The 25,023-nt window shown below is 36.1% G+C and overlaps 1 protein-coding gene across 1 annotated transcript in view; it reads left to right on the top strand.

The window, feature by feature from the left end:
* NYAP2 (neuronal tyrosine-phosphorylated phosphoinositide-3-kinase adaptor 2) overlaps window positions 1-25,023 on the top strand; it is a 333,767-nt gene that overhangs the window by 166,137 nt on the left and 142,607 nt on the right. Inside the window, exon 4 of the mRNA XM_069104545.1 lies at window positions 1,490-1,791. Within this exon, the coding sequence (XP_068960646.1) occupies window positions 1,490-1,791 (302 nt within the window). The remainder of the gene's footprint in view (window positions 1-1,489; window positions 1,792-25,023) is intronic.

Genomic DNA, 25,023 nt, shown 5'->3' on the forward strand with positions numbered 1-25,023 from the left:
ATCAGTTATCTTTCATTATTATCATTTCCTTCCTTGTCTACTTATTTATGTATAAGCATCACAGGCCCTATAAAATACAACAAGATTGCCTGGGAAGGATAGCAAAAATTATCAGTTATTAACACCTTTGCACAAATTAATATTATTTTTTTAGGGGGAAGAGGGAAGGGGATAGAACAGCATGGAGATAAATAGTAAGTTAGGGATAGTACAGAACGCCAAATAGGAAAAAGAAAGGACATGAGATGCCACCTGGGCACTGGGGGATGCTCCAAACTAGTGTGTTGGGCATAATGTAAAAGGTGATGGTTTTGGAGGCAGAGGACTCCAGTCATGCCCCTATGTTTGACCTTGGGTCCAATAAACCTCAATTTCCATATCTATAAAATGATCTCATTGGATTACACAGGCTCAATGTTCTTTTTCAGCTCTAAATTTAGCGTCCTGTTGAAGCCATGAGGCAAAGAATTTCACCTAACTAGCTCAGCCCTTTTTGCTTCTGCTAGCAAGGTAATAATTGGTGTCTTAGTTTCATTGCTACACTGGAATACTGATGGTATCCCCAAGTTGAACAAATGACCTTAAGCTTCCATTTTCTAATCAGTAAAGCCTTAGAGAGAATTGAAGGCTACTCTATTATCTCCTAACAGGTAGTTTCAGAGACTGATTCACCAAATCACTAAATGCTAGATGGTGATTTTCCAAAATTTGTTTTTGCTTCACATGCATTAGAGAGGGAAAACAAAACAAAACTTCCTTGATATCATGTCTGACAATACTATCGAATGGAAAATAGAATAGGAAAGCTTATTATAGGCCTCACCCTACAGAATGCAAAAATTCTGACATCCTTTCCAGACCCAAATCTATTATCCCGTGATACTGAGAAGGTAGAAATGCTTCTCAGTCTTCCCAACTTTCTGAGACCCAACAGAATTTGGACTTTCCTGACATAGACTACTTTCACTTCTAGATCATAATGAGACTGAATGGAACTTTTCCTAATTCAGAATTAAATAAATTAAACACACACACACACACAGACACACAACAAAACCTTGATCAATTACTTAACTTTGCATTATGGTATAGAGATGTTCCTGAAGTTTCAAAGACTATTTTAATAGAACACAACCTCTGGAATGACTAAAAAAGTGAAGTTTTCAGATATGACACTGGGAGAGATAAAACTGGCGAGATTCAGAGAGGATTATCACCAGGTCAGCAATTAACCACAGCAACTCTCAAAAACTTTCATAAATGAATCATTATCTGTATTAATAGAGGGAAAAAAATTACGAATCTGCATAACAGTGAAGTAATCAGACAGGTTAAAAAAGAGGGGGGCATCCAAAATCCAACCCGAAACCTAATTCCATTATGTTCATACTCAGCATTTCAGTGACAAACACATCAGTGACACTTTGGGGCAATTTATAGGTGGGATGCTCATAGACTCTCACCCCCTCCCCCTTTCTTTCCCTTACAGCATAGGTGGAGAAGTTGGGCGAGGACACGAAGGAAGTTATGTGGGCAAACATTTCCGAATGGGATTTATGACCATGCCTGCTCCTCAGGACAGACTTCCTCATCCTTGCTCCAGCGGCTTTTCTGTAAGATCCCAGTCCCTTCACTCAGTGGGGGGCACGGATGATGACAGCAGCTGTGGTTCTCGGAGACAGCCTCCACCGAAGCCAAAGCGGGACCCCAGTACAAAACTGAGCACTTCATCAGAGACCGTCAACGCCACAGCAACGGGTAAAAGCGTGAGACTCCCCGAGAGGACAGAAGGTAAATCACACAGTTCCTACTTTAACTAGAAATGTATTTCAGACAAAACATTAAGGTCAGCAAATTAATGAACATCTGCTTTCCTCAATTGTGCACAATATTCTAAATGTAATTAGGCGTCACAGTCCCATAATCATTCCTGAATTGAAGACAGCTCTTTGAAAAACAAAAAATTAAGGTAGAATGTTATCTCTTGTTGTATCAACTTACACTCATGTACTATCCTTCAGTATTGAGGAATGAGTCTTATTTAGATGAATTTTCTAGATAGGAAAGATTGCCTTTTTAAGCCCCCATATTTTTGTTGTTTTAATATAAATATAAATGTGTGTATGCATTTGTAAGGATATATTTCTAATTTTCTTTCTATATTTTGCAGAATATACCAACCATAACAACCTTGTCTTTTTTCACATTTATTTATTTTTAATTTATACTATTAAACAAGCATTTCCTTAGAATAATATGATTAAAAAAAGATAATTGTCCACAAATCTGCAAATCTATTATGTACAGCTTACTATTTCTTTCAAATATAAAGTTATGTAAATTTCTTTTTTATTCTTTTTTCTTTCTTCCCTCTCCTTCCCTGCTCTGGAGATGACTACCATTAGATAAAAATAGGTATAAATGTAAAATTAGTCTATACATACTTCTATGTATCACTTCTTTCTCTGGATGCAGAGAACATCTTTTTTCATGTGTCCTTTATAGTTATTTTGGATAGTGATAATAGTCAAAATGACTTATTCACTGAAAGTTGTTCTTAAAACACTATTGCTGTTACTGTATACATTATTCTTTTGGTTCTGCTTACTTTGCTCTTCATTATTTCATACAAATCTTTCCATGTTTTTCTAAGATCATTTAACTCATCATTTCTTATAGCACAGCAGTATTCCACCACAAATAAGAACCTCATCTTGCAGAATCAGAGTCATTCTTTAGATAAACATTTTTTTTTCCCATTTAGTAAGAACAGATCTTGAGGTCATATGATAGGTGTACTTTTTTTTGTTTTGGCTTATTATACTGTTTTTATTGATCTACCTATAGCATATATTGATATAGATAGCAATTAAGTGATACGTGGTTAGAGCACTGAACCTAAAATCAGGAAGATTCATATTCCTGAGTTCATATCCAGTCCCAAACACTTACAAGCTGTATGATGTCAGGTAAGACACAACCCAGTTTACCTCAGTTTTCTTTTCTTTTTTTTCCTTGCAATTCTTTCTTTTTTTTTATTTTCATTTTCAAATGCTTTATTAACTTCTGATTTACATCATTCATTTCTGCCAGATTTTAAGTTACAAAATTTCTCCCCCTTTCCCCCCTACCTAATGCCCCCAAATAGCAGTCCCACAGGATATCCCCTCCTCTAATCTTCTCTCTCCCATATTTTCTCCCATACCCCTTTTGACTTTTCCAGTAGGGCATGGTGGATCTCCATGCCCCAGTGCCTGTATATCTTATTTTCTAATTACATGTAAAATAGTATTAACAATAGTATATATATATATATATGTTTAAACATTTTTTGATTTTAAAACTGAATTCCAGATTCATTCCCTTCCTCCCTTGTCACTCACCCTTACTGAGAAGATAAGCAGTTCAGTATAGGTTGTACATGTTTGGCTAATGCAAAACAGTAACATAGTAGATATATTGTAAAAGACTGACTATATTTCCCTCCCTCCTATCCCACCTCCCACTTGTTCTATTCTGTACTTTGATCCTGTCCCTTTTCAAAAGTGGGTGCTTCCAACTTCCCTCCCCGCCCCCAGCCTGCCTTCCCTCTCTTCCCCTTCACCCCTACTCTCCTGTAGGGCGAGATACCCTATTTAGTGTGCATTTCTTTCCCTCCCCCAGCCAAATTTAATGGGAATAAGGTTGACCCATTCCTTTTTGCCATCCTATTCTTCCCCTCCATAACCATTTTCCCTTGCCTCTTCCATATGAGATAGTTTACCCCATTCTGTCTCTCCCCATCTCCTATCATTATATTCCTCTCTCACCTCTTAATTTCACCTTTTAAGTATCATCCCTTCCTGTTAAATTGGTCCTGTGCCCTCTATCTATATATACCTGTAAACATATACACACATTCACATATGTATTCATATGCCCATATGCCCTCATATATAGACATCTACATTTATATCTATATTTATTCCTTTCAACTATTTTCATACTGAGAACAGTTTCATCAGTTACAATTATCATTTTTCCATGTAGGAATGTTAATAGTTCAATTTTTATAAGTTCCTTATGATTTCTTTTCCCTGTTGACCTTCTCATGCTTCTCTTGCTTCTTGTATCTGAATGTCATATTTTCTATTCAACTCTGGTTTTTTCAGCAAGAATGCTTGAAAGTCATTTATTCTACTGAATGACCATATTTTCCCCTGAAACATGATATTCAGTTTTGCTGGGTAGGTGATTCTTGTTTTTAATCCCAGATTCTTTGACCTCCAGAATATCATATTCCAAGCCCTTCCATCCCTCAGTGTAGAAGCTGCCAGATCCTGGGTTATCCTGATTGTGTTCCCACAATATTCAAATTGTTTCTTCCTGGCTGCTTGTAATATTCTTTCCTTAATCTGGGAATTTCAGAACGTGGCTATAATATTCCTAGGAGTTTTCTTTTTGGGATCTTTTTCAGGAGGTGATTGGTAGATTCTTTCAACCTCTATTTTGCCCTCTGGTTCTAAAACATCAGGGCAGTTTTCTTTGAGAACTTTCTGGAGAACGATTTCTAGGTTCTTACTTTGATCATGGCTTTCAGGTATTCCAATAATTTTTAAATTATCTCTCCTGAATCTATTTTCCAGGTCAGTGGTTTATCCCATGAGATATTTCACATAGCCTTCTATTCTTTCATTTGTTTGGATCTGTTTAATAGCATCTTGATTTCTCATAAAGTCATTAGCTTCCATTTGCTCCAATCTAATTCTGAAGCAATGATTCTCCTCATTGAGCTTTTGAGATTCTTTTTCCATTTGGCAAATTCGTCTTTTTAAAGCATTCTTCTCCTCATTGCCTTTTTGAGCCTCTTTTGCCATTTGAGTTAATCTGTTTTATAAGGTATTTTTTTTTCCTCAGTCAGGCTGTTGACTCTCATTTCATAATTTTCTTGCATCTTTCTCATTTCTCTTCCCAATTTTTCCTCCACTTCTCTTATCTGCTTTTTAAGGTATTCTATGGCCTATAACCAGCTTGTATTTTCCTTTGAAGCTTTTGGTGCAGGTATTCTGACTTCAATGGCTTCCTCCTGTTCCATGCTTTGCTCCTTTTTGTCCCCAAAATAGGAGTCTAATGTTGGAATCTTCTGTCTGCTTTGTTTCCTTTGCCTGGTCATGTCACCCCTCTGTCACTTGACCCCTGTGCTTTTTGCCACAGTAGGACTCTGCCACCACACAGGGGAGCTTTCATCCCAAATGCTGTGGTTTTCTCAGCTGCCAGAGGTATTATATGGGTGCCCTCTCTGAGGCTTCCACATGCTCTGGCAAGCTGGACACACACCCCAGGACCTCCACCCTAGACTGCCATTCACATCCAAGCAGGTTAAAGCAAGAGTGATTACCCTTCAGACTGGTCGCTTGGTACCCCTACACTCTGCAGGGTAGGAGCTGAAGCTGCTTTGGCACTGGCTGAAAGGTGTACTTTTAAAAGTTCTTTTCTCTGTTTTTCTATTTCTCCTCTTTATCCTTTCACATAAGTAGGCCAGTGACTTTTATTCACTTAGGACCTTTGGATCAGGTTTGAGCTGACTCTAAAGGTCATCTGGCCCAATTCTTTCATTTTACTTATCGGGAGAGTAGGGCACAGAGAAGCTGGGCAATTTCCCTAAGGGCACTCTAATAGTAAGTAATAGGACTGAGATTTGAATCCAGATCCTTTGCTTTTAGTTTCAGTGCTCTTTTCTGCCTGTATTTGCTGTGTCTGCCTGCTGATAATAGCACTCCCTCCCCTTCTAACTTGCTACTTCTCATCATCATGGGCTATGAAAACTAGATTTTTAAAATTTGTCAAGAATCCATGCAAAATGAAGTCACTGATTGGGAAGACTCATCTTCCTAAATTCAAATCTGGCCTCAGACATTTACTAGCTGTGTGACCCTAGGCAAGTCACTTAACCTCTATTTGTCTCAGTTTCTTGATCTGTAAGATGACCTTAAGAAGGAAATGGAAAAGCACTCCAGTATCTCTGCCAAGAAAACTCAAAGTACAGTCATGAAAAGTCATATAAGACTCAAATGACAGGATATCAACCAAATAAAATGAAAATGTAAAGGAGTTTAACAACTTTTAAGAAAGTCTAGTATTTGAGGTGTAGGCAATTATGATGTAAAGAATTATAATTATTGTCTTAGTGAAGAAATAGTTGACTGAATACTTTTTTCTGTCTGTGGTATTTTAGGTGTGTAGGGAGTGGGCAATATAAGACATATCTTATCAGCATCACTTTTCCTTCCAGGTTTCAAAGGTTCAAAATGACTGACCAATAATGGTACATCATCTCTATTGTCCCTAAGAGCAAACTAGAAGAATGACTTCAAGACATTGCAGAAAAAAAGAAAAAAAAAGGTTTCACTGATTCAAAGGAGAACTTAGTAAATAGCAAGGGTTACTAAATACTAAAGGATAGCAGGAATCTCATTTCCAAAAAGGCCTTGCAACGGTAGCTGGAGAACATTTACCATCAATGACTGTCGCAGCAAGCACACGTTCTTTGATCTGCTTTTCTAAAGGAAAACATCTCAAAAAGTGTTAATAATCTTACTTTAATCAATCAAACATATATCATTTACCTAGTTCAGGGGGAAAGTCAGCAGCCTGAACTTCAGAGAAGACAAACAGAAGTTACAAGAGAAAATAACATAATTCAGCAGACAGGGCTTACAGCTGTCTGACCATCACATCCATACCTAGTTAGTTACCAGAGAGGGAAGCAACAATAACTGGGGTTTCAAAGCTGGGGGGCTCAATGGCTGCCCAGAGTCTAATCTGGCCAATCACACAGTTCTTCCCAAAGTGAGCCCCAAAGCAAAAACTTGCCTCACAAGTATATATAGCCTTCTCCAGGGTCAGAGAATATCAGTAACCTTCATGATTCACTTGACTACAAAGTAACAAAAGTTGTGCCTACCTGAAAAACAAGCCTCTCACCACAGCCTCCAGGTGAGCACATGCAGCCTGTTAGGGAGCAGGGCATATTTTCAAATTTGGAAAGATCCTCAAGTTCAATCTAGGATTATTAAGGGTCAGGGAACATCTTCAAATTTCTGTTGCCCCTACAATGACTTAGAGGCAAGCTGATCAGGAGCAGGTCTAGGTTGCTTAAGAGATGCTTCATATTGTCTTAGAGGGGAGATTTTTTTAAACTTCATTTTCACTTTTATTTTGGCCAAAAGAAGTATCAATGATCTATAATCAGGAAACCATCTACTTCTGACATTTGCTGAGTTGAGTCATAGGTGTTCAGTATAGTGGAAGCATTCATATCAATTTCGTTAAATTAAGTTTGGTCCCCACTGAGCAGGCTGCTATTTGTCCTTTGTTCTCGAAGAGGACCAAACTAAAATTCAGCACTCATTTATTGAATTCCTACTATGTACAGGTTGGTGCTAAGGGTTGGAGTTGCAAAGGATGACTGGATGGAGTTGAATATATATGATTAAGCATGGCTACTGAATCTGATACCATTAGTTTTGACTGAAAAAATCAATTTAAATAGTATTAGTCAGGAGATGCAGGATTTTCCATGTTGAGAAATTGTAAGAAATAAGTTCTTGAGTCACTGTCTCTGAATGAAATAGACAGATTCCCCCCCCCCCCACCATTCACTATTCTTTAGGTTATCTGTTTATCTGTTCCATCTATGCTTTCTTCCCACTTCTACCTATTAGTTCAGATAATCAGGGGTTGACTAGAATGGGTGACTTCAACATATGTTTTTTTTTCATAATATTTCTACTTATCAAACTTATCAAAGCTTTTAAATGAGTTTTCTAAATCTTATCCCTTCTCTTCTTCCTATTTAAATGTCAGGAAAATCAAAATATTGATTTTGTGACATTAAAGTAATTTCCATGGTAACAAGCTGACTATAAATACAGGATTATTGCTCCCCTGCTGGATGCAAGTTAAAGAGATGTGGACAAGGTAGCAGAAAGCTTTCCTTCAGAAAAAAAATATATATATACATACACATACATAAACATGCATATATGTATACATTTATGTATATATATACAAATACATACACACATGTGTATATATATATATATGAAAGCTTGATAAAAAAGGAAAATACAAAACTGATTTTGGATGAGTAATTTTTTACCATATATTAAAAAAATCCTCACCTCAATAGTACATATGAAATACTTTTAATGCAATATACACCTTTTAATTTTCCTGTCTTCATGGCATCAGTCTGTCCTCTTGTCCATTTTCAAGGAGTGGTTCATTTTGAGAAATGAGATGAGGAGAGAGTAAGGTGAGGTGACAGCTCTGTCTTCATGACAACACCATGAGGTAAGTAGTTCCAAGGAGAGGGTGTGCTCATCATGGGGAAAAGAAGCCTGATGGGTAATGGTCATGACTGTTTTCAACAGACAGTGAGAGATACCACCAGTCCTGGCTGTGCACATGAAGACTGATAGAATCTGGGACACAGCTTGAAGAGGAATAAATACAATGTGGAAGGTATCTAACAGCTTCTCCCACCCATAATTATCATGTGTATGCACATATCCCAAGTCAGCCAATGCTATCATTGTCAAACACAAAAGACAGTTTTGTTCCCTGTCCATTATCATACCACATTAAGGTAAAAAAAAAAAAAGTCTCACTTTTCTAGAATGTCAAAAGCCCAGTGCCATTTCCTGGTTGTACTTCAAAATAGCGACTGTCCATACATGACCCATAAAACTGTAAAGTCCTGGGGTGGCTAGGTTGCACAGTGAGTAGAGCACCAGCTCTGGAGTCAGGAGGACCTGAGTTCAAATCTGGCCTCAGACACTTAACCCTTACTAGCCATATGACCTTGGGCAAGTCACTTAACCCCAATTTCCCTGCCTTCTTCCCCTCCAAAAAGCAAAAAAAAAAAAAAAGCAAAATAAAATGCCAGTGGAAAATAGAGCCATAATGCAATGCCATCTCAGGCCACAATGAGGAATAAATGGTATTTTTATGTGTCTGTGTGTGTGTGTGTGTGTGTGCGCGCATATGTGTGTTCAATTTTCTATTAGAAACAGTGTCAGTCTTCTCATTAAGAATGCTTCTTGGTTTCAAGTCCTCACTCTGACATCTACTTGACCTAAGGGTAAATAATTTGAACTCTTCATTTTTCCTTGGAGACTTCATGTTTTCTTTTGTTTTCTCCTTCCTAGCCATCTCTTGTGGCATCCCTATTTATAACAAGAATTAGAACAGAAGCACCTTGAGGGCAGGGATTGTCTCCCTTTGATTTTTTTTTTATCCAGAATACTCAGTACCGTGTACAATAGCCCATAGTCAGAGCTTAATAAATTGATGAGAAAAGCCTACTGATTTCTTCACAACAATAATCCCTTTTATTTACATAACATTTCATTCAAAAAGCCCTTACTTCATGACAGCAGTCTGAGATAAGTAGTTTCAAGGAGTGGATGTGTTCATCCTAGGGAAGACAGGCCTAATGGGAAACGGTAATAACTGTCTTTAAGTATTTAGAAGGTATTTGCTGTCATTTAGAAGAGAAATTAGATTGATTCATCTTGGCTGCAGATGAGAAAAGTATGGAGAATGGGTAGAAGTTGTGTGGAGTCAGATTCTAGTTCAGTGTAAGGAAAATCCTCCTTACAATTAGGCCTATGTGAAAGGGAACCAAGGTTTCCAGAGGTGGCTCATTTCCCCTGATTGGAAGTCCTCAATCAGAGCCTGGGCAAGCATTCCTGAGGCAGAGTTCTGTTTAGGTGTGGGTTGGACTGGATTGCTTTGTCTAGCACTTCGATTCTGGGCTTCATGGATTCTGAGTATTCCTGTCTCTAATGCGAATGCTAGCTTTCCACATAATTGCCAAGATGAGGCATCAAGAGGCTATGCCTTTTTATGAAGAAATAATAATAATGTTAAAATGACGATAGCTACTAGTTACATAGCACTTTAAAATTTGCAAAGTACTTTCCAGATATTATCTCATTTATTATCATAACAACCTTGGAAGGTAGGCGCTATTATTATCTTTATTTTATAGATGGGGAAATTAAGGCAGAAATTAACTTTCCCAGTATCACCCAATTAGTAAGTATTTGAGACTAGATTTGAACTCAGGTCTTCCTGCCTCCCGTCCCAGTGGTACAGTGGATAGAGCACCTAGCAGCCTAGTAAAATACTGTAACTATTATAATACTGGGCCTTGATCACTAACCACCCATGAAAAGCTTTAACTTTTGCAATGCTGACAGCCAAGAGCCAGTCTGAAAACAATTTACAACCTTCCATAGGGTGCTATATAATTGAGAGTTGGTGCAAGCCTCTTCTCCATCCATATCAGAGTAATCATTCATTTTAAGGAATAATATTTACAGAAACAAAGGATGCTCAGTATGAGAACCATGTTATTACCTGCTATGAATTCATTTGCTTTCCTCTCTAATAGTATCCCTTATCACAGGAGAAGCCCTTCAACACATTAAATAGTAAGGCCTTTTTTTCCCATCCTAAAGAGAATGGATTTCTCTTTGCTGTTGGCTTCACACTTTAGAGATGAATGAACCTGATTTTCTGGATCATGAAAACTGCATAGAAGTACTTTATGGGCTTTGGAGGAGGGAGGTTGCACCAATTTGGTCTCATTCATTCTCTCATGACTCTTGACTGTTCCCAGATCAGAGACCAGTCCCTGAGCAGTGAGATGTGGTCACCCATGACAATCTGACCTTTCTATTGTATTTGATTCCAAGGGGTCTGACCTCAAGGAGACTTCCACCTTATTTCCTACAATCCTTCAACATGGAAGAGATTCTTCATAGCCCATCTAATACTTTTTAAAATGTCACTTAGAAATCAACACTGGTAGATTTGATTTGATGGCTTTGCTTAAGCAAAGAATTTTGAGGTACATGAGACATTAGAAATCACATAATTCACCCACTCCCTCCTTTTTACAGATAATAAAACCAAGGCTCAGTGAAAGGAAGCCCCTGGCCCAAGGTCACAAAGGTAGTAAGCAGCAGTGAAAGGATTTCTTTAGTCTTCCAAACCCAGTTTTCTTTCCAATTGTTTGACCAAGAGTTAAGCCTAATTGAAACAGAATTGTGGAAGAAGAAACTCTCTCTTAGGAAAGAGATTAGACCCGTCTTTGTCTTTTAGTTTTCCCTTTTTAAGGCATGGGATGGATAGCAATAATTGCATTCCAACATTATGGAACAGGACCATTAGAATAAATAATATTAGGATTCTGGAGGGCTGTTGTCTCTACCATAGAAGTCATAAGTTCTTAACTTTGCTTCAGGAAATAGTTCCCATTTAGGAGGCCTTGGAGAAACGCTCTGTACTTTATGATTATTATAGTGCAGCATACTACATCTCTAAATGTCACCATTTTCCACCTGGGGTACCCAGCTCGATATTCAATGCCCTTTCTATAATCCTGGAGACTCTCCTTAATACTGATCATTGTGCTTTATGGTATCCTCCCAAGAACTGCCCAAAGACTTGATCTGAGCTAGTAAAAGTTCAGTTAATTGAGTGTTAGCTCAGAGTAGTAAAAAAAATAATGTCTCAACATGTGAAGTTTGTGTTGTTGATGGTATTATAATTTTTTTTCTTTTATTAATTTATCACAAAGAGACAGGTTCACATTCCAGGATCCAGGATCTTTATTGTGTTACAGTCAGAAGTAACAAGGTGCCATTGTTTAAAAAAATTAAATTAGTAGTGATTTTTATAACAATGAGGAAAATGACTATTGAGATGACGGCACAAGCATTTTAAATCCCCATTTAGAATATAAAAAAATAAGCAACAGAAATATTAATTTGTTCTAGTTCATGTAGTAAATCTTAGAGACAAAGCCTCCTAAATCCAAATCCAGTACCTTTCTTACAACATAATTTTGGTTTCTTCCTCTTGGCATGCACCAAGGTCTATGAATTATTATAGCTTATAAAACATATAGAGGAAAATGTAGGTGATGAGTGCTGCTTGACTTAGGGATAAACGGATGGATAAAGGGGAAAACATATTAAATACTCACAGTTTTCAGGGCACTACCAAGGTTGGAGTAAACAGCCCTTGCTCTCACAGAGCTCACATTCTAATCGGAGCAGACAACACATGCTTAATCTGTAGGGAGGAAGTGGTCTCCAGAGTCAGAGACTGCACCTGAGAACAATGATAAACAGAGCAGCCTAACTCTCAGTGCCCTTTTATGCTGATTCTTTTTTATAATATGGGTCATCTGATTTTTCTGCATGATTTAGATGAGATTGACATCTGCCAAACTTGTGCCCATGTCTTTTTGGTTATAGTAGATCTTGTTGCATTTCTTCCTTCCCTTTGCATTTCAGATACTTACTGGGTATATTCATAATAATTAAGAGTGGAAAATAAAGAGTTTTTGGAAAAAACTGATCAGGTTTATTTGGAAGCTGAAAGTTTATCTATATGTTGTTAATAAAGGGTTATTTTATATATAATATATTATTATATATTATATTATATATAATATTATATAATAAAAATGTTGTTAATAAAATAAAAATTAAAAAAATGTTGTTAATAAAATATGTGACATCCAGAAAAAAGATGCAAAAAAACCACTAATCAAAAAATATTCTCTTGGGGCACCTAGGTTACGCAGTGAATATAGCACTGGCCCTGGAGTCAGGAGGATCTGAGTTCAAATTTGGCCTCAGAAATTTAACACTTACTAGCTGTGTGACCTTGGGCAACTCACTTAACCCCAATTGCCCTCCAAAAAGCAAAAAAACCAAAAACAAAAAAAAAACCCAACTATTCTCTTTCTGGTCCTCAGTGGAGATAACATCCCCTCTCCCCATATCCATACATTTCCTATGCTCTAATTCTTCTTTCTACATAATACACTAATATTGGCTGTAAGCTTCTTATTAGAAGGGCTTTTTTTTCTCCTTTTTCTTCATGTACTCATTCCAGTGCCTAGTTGAGTTCCTAGCACATGGTAGGTATTTGATAAATGCTTTTTGGATTGGATTGGTTTTAACTTTGGCTTTCCCACTACAAGAGTTTCCATTCTCTAGGCATGTCTTTATTTCATTTAGAAAATGTGCTGTACCACCATCATTTAAACCTGAGTGGCTGAATGTCAACATAAATCTTGCCTTTATTTGACCTCAGTGAGGTAGGTGATGATTGAAAACAAAAAGCTTTGGTTTTATGACTATATGACTGTGCTGCCAAGATTCTTACTGTAAAGAAAAAAAATGCGACATATTTCTTCAAAAAAGTGAAGTCAAGCTCCATTATTTACCAATAATCAATATTGGAAAATAAAATTTCTAATATTTACCAGTAATATATGGGTATTTTTCATTTGATAAGTCAAAGGAAAATTGATAAAATTATAAAAGTGTCCCCCATTTTACAAAGCACTTCACATACTTTATTCCATTTTATTTTATCAACAGCCTTGTGAGGTAGGTGCTACACAGATGGCAAAATTTAAATTTAAAAAAGTTCCACAGTTTTTCATGGGTCACAAGAGGAAGGACCCAGCCTTTCCTGACTTCAGGGTTAACAAGCAGAAATGCCTTAAATTTGATGGTCGCTCAACAGGGGCAGTGTGAATACACATTAGTTCTTGGACAAGTATAGTTACGTATTTTAAGTTAATATGACATGCTGAAGATTTTGCTATTTATTCATTCACAAAAAATGAAAAGTTCAACCAAATATCTTATAAGGAACTGGTCATTTTCATTAAAATTGGGTAGTTTAAGTTCCATAAAATGTGTCTTTTCTAGTTTTGTACAGGAATAGTTTCTATCTTATTGCAGGGCAAGTGTTTTTCATAATAATTTATAATATTTCACATAAACAACTTTCATAATAATTGATAATATCCAATATAATAATTTATAGTTTATAACAATTTATAATCTTTAGTAAACAAAGGCCCTTAAGAATCACATTGGTCATTTTGTTGCAAAATCCAGCAACCCAAAAAGATAAAATGCAGCAGCACAAAAAGATGAGACAGATTCATATGCAATATACATTTTTCTCTTATTTTTCCCTCCTGATATTTCCTTTACAAATCAGAGGGAAATCTATTCTAAATTTGCCACTGATTGATGTGTAAGTCTAAGTGATTCACTGTTCTTTGAAATGAGAGATGAAAATTTCCAAGATTAATGGAAGCTGCCACTGGTGGCAACCAAGCAGAAGTCAGATGCTTCAACAATTCTCGGCCTCCTCCTTTATTGGAGATTTGTTTTTATGTGTTTCCCTTTGAGATATTATCTGTAAGAGTGACACAAATATTATACACCATTTCTAGAGGTACCACCTTAAAAGTAGCAGTTGATGGTTTCCATCTAAGGGCACATATCTTTTTTTTAAGCATTTGTGGTTAAATAACTTGCTCAAGGTTACACAGCCAGGTGTTTCTGGGTGGGTGCTAAGTGTCTGAGCCTGGATTCGATCCCAGGTCATTCTGACACTGGGGCTGGTGCTCTTACTCACTGAGCCACCTGGCCACCCCAGCATATCTTTTTTTTTTGTAGGAGGAAAGACAGGGCAATTGGGGTTAAGTGACTGACCCAAGGTTGCATGGCTAGTAAGTGTTAAGTATCTGAGGCTGGATTTGAACTCAGGTCCTCCTGACTCCAGGGCAGGTGTTCTATTCACTGTGCCACCTAGCTCCCCCACCCCACAAGGGTGCATTTCTTAAAAAAAATTAAAAACAAAACTTTTTATTTCCCAAACCTTGAAATTCTTAAACATTAAAGTTTTCCTGTGGTTAAAAGTTGCTAATGGATCATGTCATTGATCTAAGTATACTAATCAAAATCCTTAGTGGAAAGGCAAAGTTTTCCCTTATCTATTTGCAAGATTCTTTCTTAAAAGTTCAAAATGGTACTAAATAGATATTAATATATGAAATTGGCCATGGCCAAGAGACTTCCTCTTGCAATACAGATCTTTGCCATAAGAAAGAAAAGGTAAACTGTGGCATTGAAAGTTTAGATACCCAACTCAGGATGACTCAGGGTGTGCTAGTGCAGGGCTTGAACCCAGATCATCTAGACTCTAATTTATTCAAGATTCCTTCCAAATTTTGTCTCAGAATTACCATGTGTTACTGCTTTCAAGTGACAGGCTTAGTGGGAGAAGTACTGGTTTTTGAGGCAGAAGACCTGCGTTCAACTCATATCTTTTATTTTCTAATTGTGTGACACTAGATAAATCATTTGACATCTCAGAACTGGCTTCATCATGTGTAAAATAGGTGTGAAAATAGTTGTAATGTCTATGTCAAGAACTATTGTGAAGAAATATAGTGTTTTTTTTAAAGTTTAAAGCACTATAGAAATTTAAGCAAGTTATGAACATTTATAGGGAAAAATGTTTGGGGAAATATAGAAAATGGGGGAAAATGATGAAGCCACAGCCCCTATTATATACACTAGTAATATTATATACAATCAGTCACACAATAAGTCAGTGTAGTGGGAAAAAATTTCTGTATTTGGTGGAAAAAGATTTAGGTTTTAATTCCATATCTCATTTTATGTTAGATGAATAAGATAAGTCCAAATTTCATCATTTGCAAAATGAGAGGGTTGAACTATATGATGTTTAAGGTCCTTTCTAACTTTAAATCTGTGATCCTATAATTTGCATATTCTCAATTGTTGCAGGGGATGGGGAGAGAACAAATATTTATCAAGCAGTTACTATGGTCCAGGCAATGTGCTAAAGATGTTTACCAATATTTTCCAGTATAAAATTAGAAATTATCTCATTTGATTAAGAGTGGAACTACAGATGTTATTTTTTAAAAATTAAATGATTTATTTTTAGTTTTCAACAATCATTTCCATAAGTTTTAAATTTTCTTCCTCTCCCTCCCTAAGATGGCTTACGATTCTGATGTGAGTTCTATAAATACATTACTTTTAAAAACATTTTCACATTAGTCATGTTGTATAAAAGAATGACAATGAATGGGAAAAAACATGAGAAAGAAAAAAAAGCAAAATAAAGCTTAACAAAAAAGAAAATAGTCTGCTTTGTTCTGCATTTTGACTCCATAGTTCTTTCTCTGTATGTGACTGGCATTTTCCATCATGTTCTTTGGAAATGTTTTAGGTCCTTGAATTGCTGAGAAGGGCTAAATCTATCAAAAATCAGTCCTCACACACAGTGGCTCTACTGGGTACAATATTCTGGTTCTGCTCCCCTCACTCAGCATCAGTTCATATATGTCCTCCCAGGTTTCTCTGAAGTCCATCTGTTCATCATTTCTTACAGCACAATAGTATTCCAGTACACACATATACCACAACTTATTTAGCCATTCCTTAGTTGATGGGCATCCCCTGAATTTCCACTTCTTGACCACCACAAAAAGAGCTGCCATAAATATTTTTGTACATGTGAGTCCTTTTCCCATTTTTATGATCTCTTATGAAACTGTATGTTTTGAGTTATGAAACTTGATGTTTCTTGATGAAACTTGATGATGTTTCGAGTTTCATAACTCGAAAACATACAATCCTAGAAGTGATATTGCTGGGTCAAAGGGTATGCACATATTAATAGACCTTTGGGCATAGTTTCAAATGGGTCTCCAGAATGGTTGGATCAGCTCACAGCTCCCTCAACAATAAATAATTGTAATAACATTCCCACATCCTCTCCAACATTCATAATTTTTCTGTTTTACCATGTTAGCCAATCTGACAGGTGTGATGGGATACCTCAGAATTGCTTTGATTTGCATCTCTCTAACCAATAGTTATTTAGAGCATTTTTTCATATGACTATCGATAAGTTTAATTTCTTCCTCAGAAAACTACCTGTTCATATCCTTTGGTCATTTATCAAGTGGGGAATGACTTGTATTCTTGTGAATTTTTCTTAATTCTCTATATATTTTAGAAATGAGGTCTTTATCAGAGACATTGGTTGTATATAGATATTTTCAAGAAATCTCAGGAAGTTGTTCCATAGAATATGATTTGTTGGCATTGTGAACAGTTTCATTCAGTGGTATTTTCCAATATTTAAAGCGATGACTACTACTACCTCTACTACTTCTACTACTACTACTACTACTACTACTACTACTACTACTACTACTACTACCACTGCTACTACTACTATTACTATGCAAGGATATGAAAAAGGGAAAAGAGAAATAAATGCTTCTGAATCCTATGTTCTTTGTAGGAAAACAAAAATAGATAAGTAAATAAACAACTAACACAATGCAGTCTACTTTCTGCTGAACATTGTCAGATGTTATTCCCATTTTGTGAATCACATAGTCCTAGACATTATTAATGTAAACAATGATTAGAGAAAGAATAATGTTGGGGAAATAGGAATTGATATTGGAAATGTATTTGCAATATTTATTAGCATCATGAGAACATCAGTAGAACTTGACAATACATGGGTCTGTGTATCTAGTGAGAAGATATCTATTCAATATCATTTTAAAATTTGTTGGATTATCCAGTTTTAGTCTGAGCCTTGTTTTCCTAATTGTAGATGTCCTCTTTTATACAAGATCAAATGACATGTCTGGAAGATGTTTTGGATACTTCAAAGTGATATAAAATGTTAGTCATGACCAATACTTCCATGGTTACCATCACCACTGTGAGTACTACTACTGCTACTAGTTTGTTTTCCAGTTGACTCAGTTGTGTCTCACTCTTCATGACACCATTTGGAATTTTCTTGGGAAAGATACTGGAGTGCTTTGCCATTTCCTCTTCCAGATCATTTTATAGATAAGGAACTGAGGCAAATAAAGTTAAGTGACTTGCTCAGGATCACAAAACTTGGATGTGTCTGGCTGGATTTGAACTCTGAAGATGAGTCTTTCTGACTTCAGTTCTGGCACTCTCCACCATTTTTTCTAATTGCCCTGCTTATTTATTACTGCTAGGTAAGGATATGGAAAAGGAAAAAGAGAAACATGAGAATTTACCAGCTCTTCTGGACCCAATATTATCTGTAGAAAAAAAGTCTAGGAAAAAAAAAACAAGGAGCACATGACAGTCTACTCTATTTAGTCTTTTTTTTTCTACCTTATACCTCTCTTATTTTTCTTTATTTTTTCTCTATCAATCAACAAATCTTCCAAGGATATATATTCTGCAAATTGTACAGTATGTTAGCCTCTCTGGAGGCCCAATTGTTCACATAGCCTCTACTCTAAACAATTCATTCTAGGTGTAGGTTTTACCATTTAGTCATTCCTTTCTCATCAATTTCAAGATTCATGTTGTGCTCTCTGTGATGAAAATTCCTTTCTCATGCATCCTCTCTGGGAGGATTAAACCTAATATTCCAAGAGAGTCTGCAAACATACAAAAAACAAACATCCTCTTTTCTCTCAGGCTCTTGTCCTCCAGCTTCCCCTTGCACCCCTATTCTTTCTTTTCTTCATTTCTCAATGTATTGTTTCCATCCCCTTCTTTATAGTGCAAAATCTGGAGGAAAGGGAAGCATGGACATTGAAAAAAAAAGAAATGAGATATGAATTTTTTTAATTCTTTGATTCTGATTCACAAAGAACATTTGGACAATATCTGTTCATTTTATGTCTGCACAAAAGACACAGTGCCTTTCAAAGTTACTGGGATGAAACAGAGTGCATATTCTCATATTTTAATGCACTAAAGAATTTGACCAAATCAGATCAGAGAAGAATATGTGGATTAAAAAAATACAAGTTCTCCCTATAAATAAAATACTCAAGCATTTAATTATAGCATTATGTTCCCAGATTCTCTGCAATCAATTCCTTTCTCTTAACAAAAACTGTCTTATTTCAGTGGAAAGCAACAAAATAATACAGGCAGGAAATACTATTAAAAAACCCAAGCTTTCTCTTCCATGTTTCCTCCCACAACCTTAATGTCAACCATTTGTTCTATGGAAAATAATTTCAGGAACCCCCCAAAAAACCAAACATCTTCAGAAATGTCATCACAAAACATTTAAACTCCATAGCATTTAATGCATATGTTGAGGGAATGCCAGCCGGTAATTGGGGAATAATCATAGCTTTCTGAACCCAATATTAAAGTAAACCATACTAACCAGAAGCATTTTCCATTTTTCTCCTCAGCATGCCTTTTCTTTTAAAAAAATTTTTTTCGCCTGTGAAATGCATTATCATTTTTTTTTTGGTGTGAATCTTAGAGGGCTGCATGTGGGCAGGAATAAGCATTTTTAAATTCCATTCCAGAAGAGATTATAGTGTGAGTAGCTATTGGGAGGTATATGTGAGTAGCCAAAATAAAAGTAGGAAAGGATGGAAAAAATAGCATTTCATCTCCTATGATTTCTTGCAAATGATATTTTTGAATGCCTGAGGCAGTCTTTCTCTTTGAAAATGACAGGTGCAACAAATCAGCACCAGGCTTCACTCTGATAATTTTAACTGACATTTCTATAGCACTTAGAAGTTTGCAAAGCACTTAGCATACATGATTTTACTTGAGCCACACAACAACCTTGGAATGAACATATTTCTGGTGTTTCTATTCTCATTTTATAGATGAGCAAACCAAGGCTCAGAGAGTTTGAGACGTCCCTTGTTGCATCATTAGGAAATGTCAGAAGAAGAATTGGAATCCCCATGTACCCTCTTGCAGGTTGGCCATGCTATGTGGCACACTTTACTACTGCTACTATGTAGCTCTATACATCTTTGCACCTGAGCCAGATTTGGCACAATGCTAATGCCAGCCACTCATTTATTATCCTTAGTGTCTACTCGGTACAAGGTATGTTGTCACAATACTGTGGCGATCGGGTACCTGAGGGTTCATAAAAGCCTTCAGACATATGGTTAATTGACTGCATTCCCAATTTTCTAGGGGGTTCATGAATCAGCTTTTGGCTTTAATATATAAAACTTTGGGTACTACAAATTTCTCTGTCATCCTTCAAATGTTCAGGGAGTCATAAAAAGCAGACCTATTGGTTTGGGATTCTTCTATTATATGATTACCCTTTAGACCAGAGTTTAATTTGAGCTGAAAGCATGAAAAGGAAGTTGAAACACATAAACTGTTTTTTTCTTTTTTAAAAACTTTTTTTTTAACTTTTGTGTTCCAAATTCTATTCCTCCCTCTTTCCCTCCAATGTACCTTCCTTGAGATGGTGTATACTAAAATATAGGTAATAATATGCAATCTTGTAAAACATTTCCAGATTAGTCATTTTGTAGAAGACTCAAATCTAAGAAAAAAATAAAATTGAAAAATAGCATGCTTTATTCTATATTCAAACAATATAACTTCTTTCTTTGGAAGCAGATAGTATGTTTCAACATTAGCCTCTGGGATTGTCTTGAATCATTTTATTGCTGAAAATAATTGTCATTCATAGTTCTTCCCCAAACAGTTTTGCTGTTACTATATATAATATTTTCCTGGTTCTGTTCACTTCACTATGCATCAATTCATGTAAGTGTTTCCAGGTTTTTCTCAAGTCATCCTGCTTGTCATTTCTTATAGCACAATAATTTTCCTTTACAATAGCATACAACAGCTTGTTCAGTCATTCATCAGTTGATGGACATCTCTTCAATTTCCAATTCTTAGCCACCACAAGAAACTGCTATAAATATTTTTGTACCAATAGGTCCTTTTCCTTTTTTTAAAATGTCTTTGAAGTATAGACCTAGCAGTGGTATTGCTGCATAAAAGGTTATGGACAGTTTTATAGCCCTTTGCACATAGTTCAAAATTGCTCTCCAGAATGGTTGGATCAGTTTACACCTCCACCAACAGTGCATTAGTTGTCCCAATTTTGCCATATCCTCTCCAACATCCAACATTTTTTCTTTCTGTCATGTTAGTCAATCTGATAAGTGAGAAGTGGTATCTCAGAGTTGTTTTAATTTGCATTTCTCTAATCAATGGTGATTTGGAACATTTTTCCCATATAGATAACTTTAATTTCTTTGTCTGAAAACTGACTGTTCATATCTCTTGACCATTTATCAATTGGTGAATGACTTGTATTTTTATAAATTTCACTCAGTTCTCTATATATTTGAGAAATGATGCCTTTATCAAAGATACCTGTTGTAGAATGTCTCCCCAGTTTTATTTTTCTATGCCATTTTGGTAGATGAAGTCTTATTTTTCCAGTGATATAGATGGAAGGCTAGTTCACTGAATGGATCAGCTGTTTTTTGATGTGCTATATAAAAAGTTCAAGAGACATAGATTCTGGGTAATTAATCATTTTATTAATTATGCTAGGAGACAATTAATAAAAGGAAGTCAGTGGCAATCTTGGAAAAACCATGGAACCCATTCAATGCTTATATGACCATTGAAAAGTGGGTGTTATTGAGGGTGGCAATCAACTCTGATTGGTTAACAATTAATGAGAAGAATGCATAACTCCGGCTATTGAAACAAAGGTTCTAATCACCCCCCACCCCAACCCAATCCCCCATACAGCACAATGGGCTTCCCTGTTTGTGGAGTCTAGACAAGTCTGAGGAGAAGATTAATTCAATCTCATTATCAGCAATATCCTTCAGATGACAATTTGTCCCAGTAGAAAATGAGGAGATAGGAAGGGAAAACAAACAAAACCTTGGATCTCACTAATAATTGGTTATTCAATAATCATTTCTTTCATGGACAAGAATACTGGAGATATTGTTTATTCCCCTCACCTGTAGAATTTCATTCCCTCAGGGATTCTATCTTACTCTCCATTATTCCCCATCATGTACAGCATATTCCAATTAGACCAGGGTCCTGAGAGTATCCTAGCAAGGTAACATAATACATTCAAATGGGTGATGGGTTTAGAGTTAGGAGATCTGAGTTCAGATCCTGTCATATGTTACCTTAAGTAAGTGACTTTACTTTTCTGGAGATTTGTTTAATGAGCTGTAAATGACTGTATAAGGTCCCTTATAGTTCTTTTGCTTTGATCCTATGAATTTCAGTGTTGCCCATTCACATCCGTTTTAGTTTTTGGTTTGTGTTAGTCCCCCTTAGTTTCTTTGGTTAAATGGAAAGATCTTTGGACTATGATTGAGAAAATATGATTTAGAAAAATCTCTCTGCCAAAAATTCTCTGATCATGAGAATGTTTCTGAAGGTCTCTATACTACAGATCACTTATGTATAAAAGAGATTTGGATGATTTCTTGAGATAATTCTGTTCAGTCATTTTCAGTTACATGTGACTCTTTTATGTGACCCCATTTGGGATTTTTTTGGTAAGGATACTAGAGTAGTTTGCCATCTCCTTTACCAGCCCATCATACTTATAAGGAAACTAAGGCAAATAGGGTGAAATGACTTGCCCAGGGTCGCACAGCTAATAAGTGTCTGAGATCAAATTTGAGTTCAGAAAGAGGAGTCTTCCTCATTCTAGGCCTAGCATAGTATCCACTGAACCACCGAACTGCCCAGTTCTAGCAACTATGAATCCACAAACCTTTAATACCATCTAGGAATACTACCTTGTTTGGTTAGCTATGCCCACACTTCAAGAAGAAATTCCATTTTCACATCATCTTTGCAAACTTTCTATATTCCTCTATACTTAGATTATATTTTCCAGCCTTGAAGTTGAGAGATGTAGGTGGTTTAGAAGTAGAGCACTAGGCCTGGAACCAGGAAGAACTGAATTCAAATATGGCCCCAGATGCTGGCTGTGTAACACATGGCAAGTCACTCAACCTCTGTTTCCCTCAATTTCCTTAATAATATCACCTATCTGCCAGGGTTTTTGTGAGAATCAAATGAGATAATTTTAAAGAACTTAGCTCAGTTTCTGGAACATAGTAGGTGATTAATAAATGCTTGTTTCCTTCTTTTCTTGAACTACTAGTATCCTTAGGATAGTATTTACTTCAAATTAGTGTCCTCTTTACAAATGAACTTTACAATAAAATTATTTAATACAGATGCCATGCTATTATTTAATACAAATGCCATATTTAATACAGATGCCATGCTATTACCATTCTTTGGTGAATAAAAATGAAAGCCAAGCAAATAGCAAGACTTCCATGGGAGGATAATTTGTAGAGAATAAACAATAAGAATTATATTTTTTCTGGATAATTTCACTTTACCTACAGTCAAGTTTACTGAATGTTCTAGGTTTGTTGGTATGAAAGCAACTCTGAGAGAATAAGATGGAAAAATAAAGCCAAAGGTGTTTTTTTTTAATAAATTGTAAAACCCAAGTGGAAATTGAGCTGGTTTCTTCAAAGATGTGTCTTGATCTTAGTTGAGCCTCACCTCCTTTTTGTCACTGTGAAAAATTAGAATTTTCTTTCTTATAGTGAAATCAGAAATCATAAAGGGAACTTTCAGCCTCTGTGGTTGCCTACTAATCTTCATCTCCCCGCTGATCAAGAGATTGGAGAGCATAACTGAGTTTTGGCAACATAATCAATAACATATGCATTTGTGAAAATATTTTATTTTCCTTCCTCTTAAATGGATGCCCTTGATTTCATGCAGTCATCCATCTAGCCATCCATCCATTTCATTCTAATGTAGGAAGGCCAAAAAGGTAGAGTTATTATTTAAAGAAGCTAAATCAGTTGCTTGAAACATGAAATGACAAAGAGATTTTTTTCTTAGCCCTAGGATTAGTTTGAACAGTTCTTCATTGCTCAGCCTCTGACCACAAAGGTGTTATATCTGTAGGGCGTGCATCCTCTGTGAAGTGTTGCTTAGCTGCCCTGGCCGCCTTTGTGTCAAATGGAATTAGAGTCACCCCTGAGGATACTTGGTGACAACTGGAGAAATGACTGTATTGTGCAGGTTTGGGAAGGGATCACCTTGTGTTCCTTTGATGGATTCCCCATTGTTCTTGGGATGAAATACTAGGGATAATTCTGTTTGCAACTGCTTTTGCTGTAGGGACCGATTTGGTTCTTGTCTCTGATACTGTGTTTCTTTAATCGTAATCCTAGCTTTTTGAAATATGAGTGTCAATAGTGAAAAAGGCTCGCCAGTTATATCATTCATTTATCACCAAGGGATGCTTTTAAGAAAGGTCTTAAATGAAGGGATTGTACCAAAGCCAAAGTTACTGTGTCTGGGGATTAGTGAAAGCTTCCCATTGCCTGACCTCAATTAGAAAGGGCAGACGTGCTTGGAGGGACTGCCTTATTAATAATGTCTGAAGTGACTTCCTGAAGATTTGACTTAGGCATGAGCTAACCTGAAGCTCTTTCCCCATCATTAGTGATCTGGTAAGATCGGTCATACTGTCTAGCAGGAAACACCTTGCTTGGTTAGGTAGCAATCTTTCAAAAGTGATAAGCCAGGATTTAAACCTCCATCTAACTAAAAGCCAACCCTAGGTCTTACAGAGAAATAGCAATTTTCGCAAAAGGAAGGGGAAGAGAAATTTAAAACTCAACAGTGACAACAGCAAACACAAATAATAATAGTAAAAGTTAGGAGGAATGGAAAGTCAAAAGATAAAAAAAAATGGACCCCAAAGGAAAGAAGCCAAAGGATTCTAGAGACAGAATATACTTCACTCTAATTTGATTCCAGAATAAATATATGCTCATTCTAAAGAACCTCATTACAAAATTATGATTATTAAAAAAAATTCTGTCCCCGTTTTCTCCATATATATGTATAACTATATTTATATATGTAATTTATGTATATATTTAGATAGATTCTCTTGACTCCACAATGTCTCTTGCATTAACCCCATTTTTATTAAAAGTTACAAGACTCCAAGTATATAATTTTTATTGACCTCATTAGGGGTAGTCCATTCCTTTCCAAGAGTGGGTCATTTCAATATTTTTAGACATTGTCCAATATATTAATTCCCATTCTCAGACTCTACCCATTTAGCTTGTTATTCACTACTCATCTATCTTCCTTTGAAATCCTTGCTCCCCTGAGATTGTATCATTCTTTAGTCAATGTATGAGCAATTACATCTAACTAAGGGCAATTGATTGAAAATTAATTAGAGTATCCATGGTAT

This window comes from Petaurus breviceps, unplaced genomic scaffold, assembly GCF_028583685.1.
Source record: "Petaurus breviceps papuanus isolate PSGF00001 unplaced genomic scaffold, PetGlider_PUasm1.0 688, whole genome shotgun sequence".
NCBI classification, from domain to species: domain Eukaryota; kingdom Metazoa; phylum Chordata; class Mammalia; order Diprotodontia; family Petauridae; genus Petaurus; species Petaurus breviceps.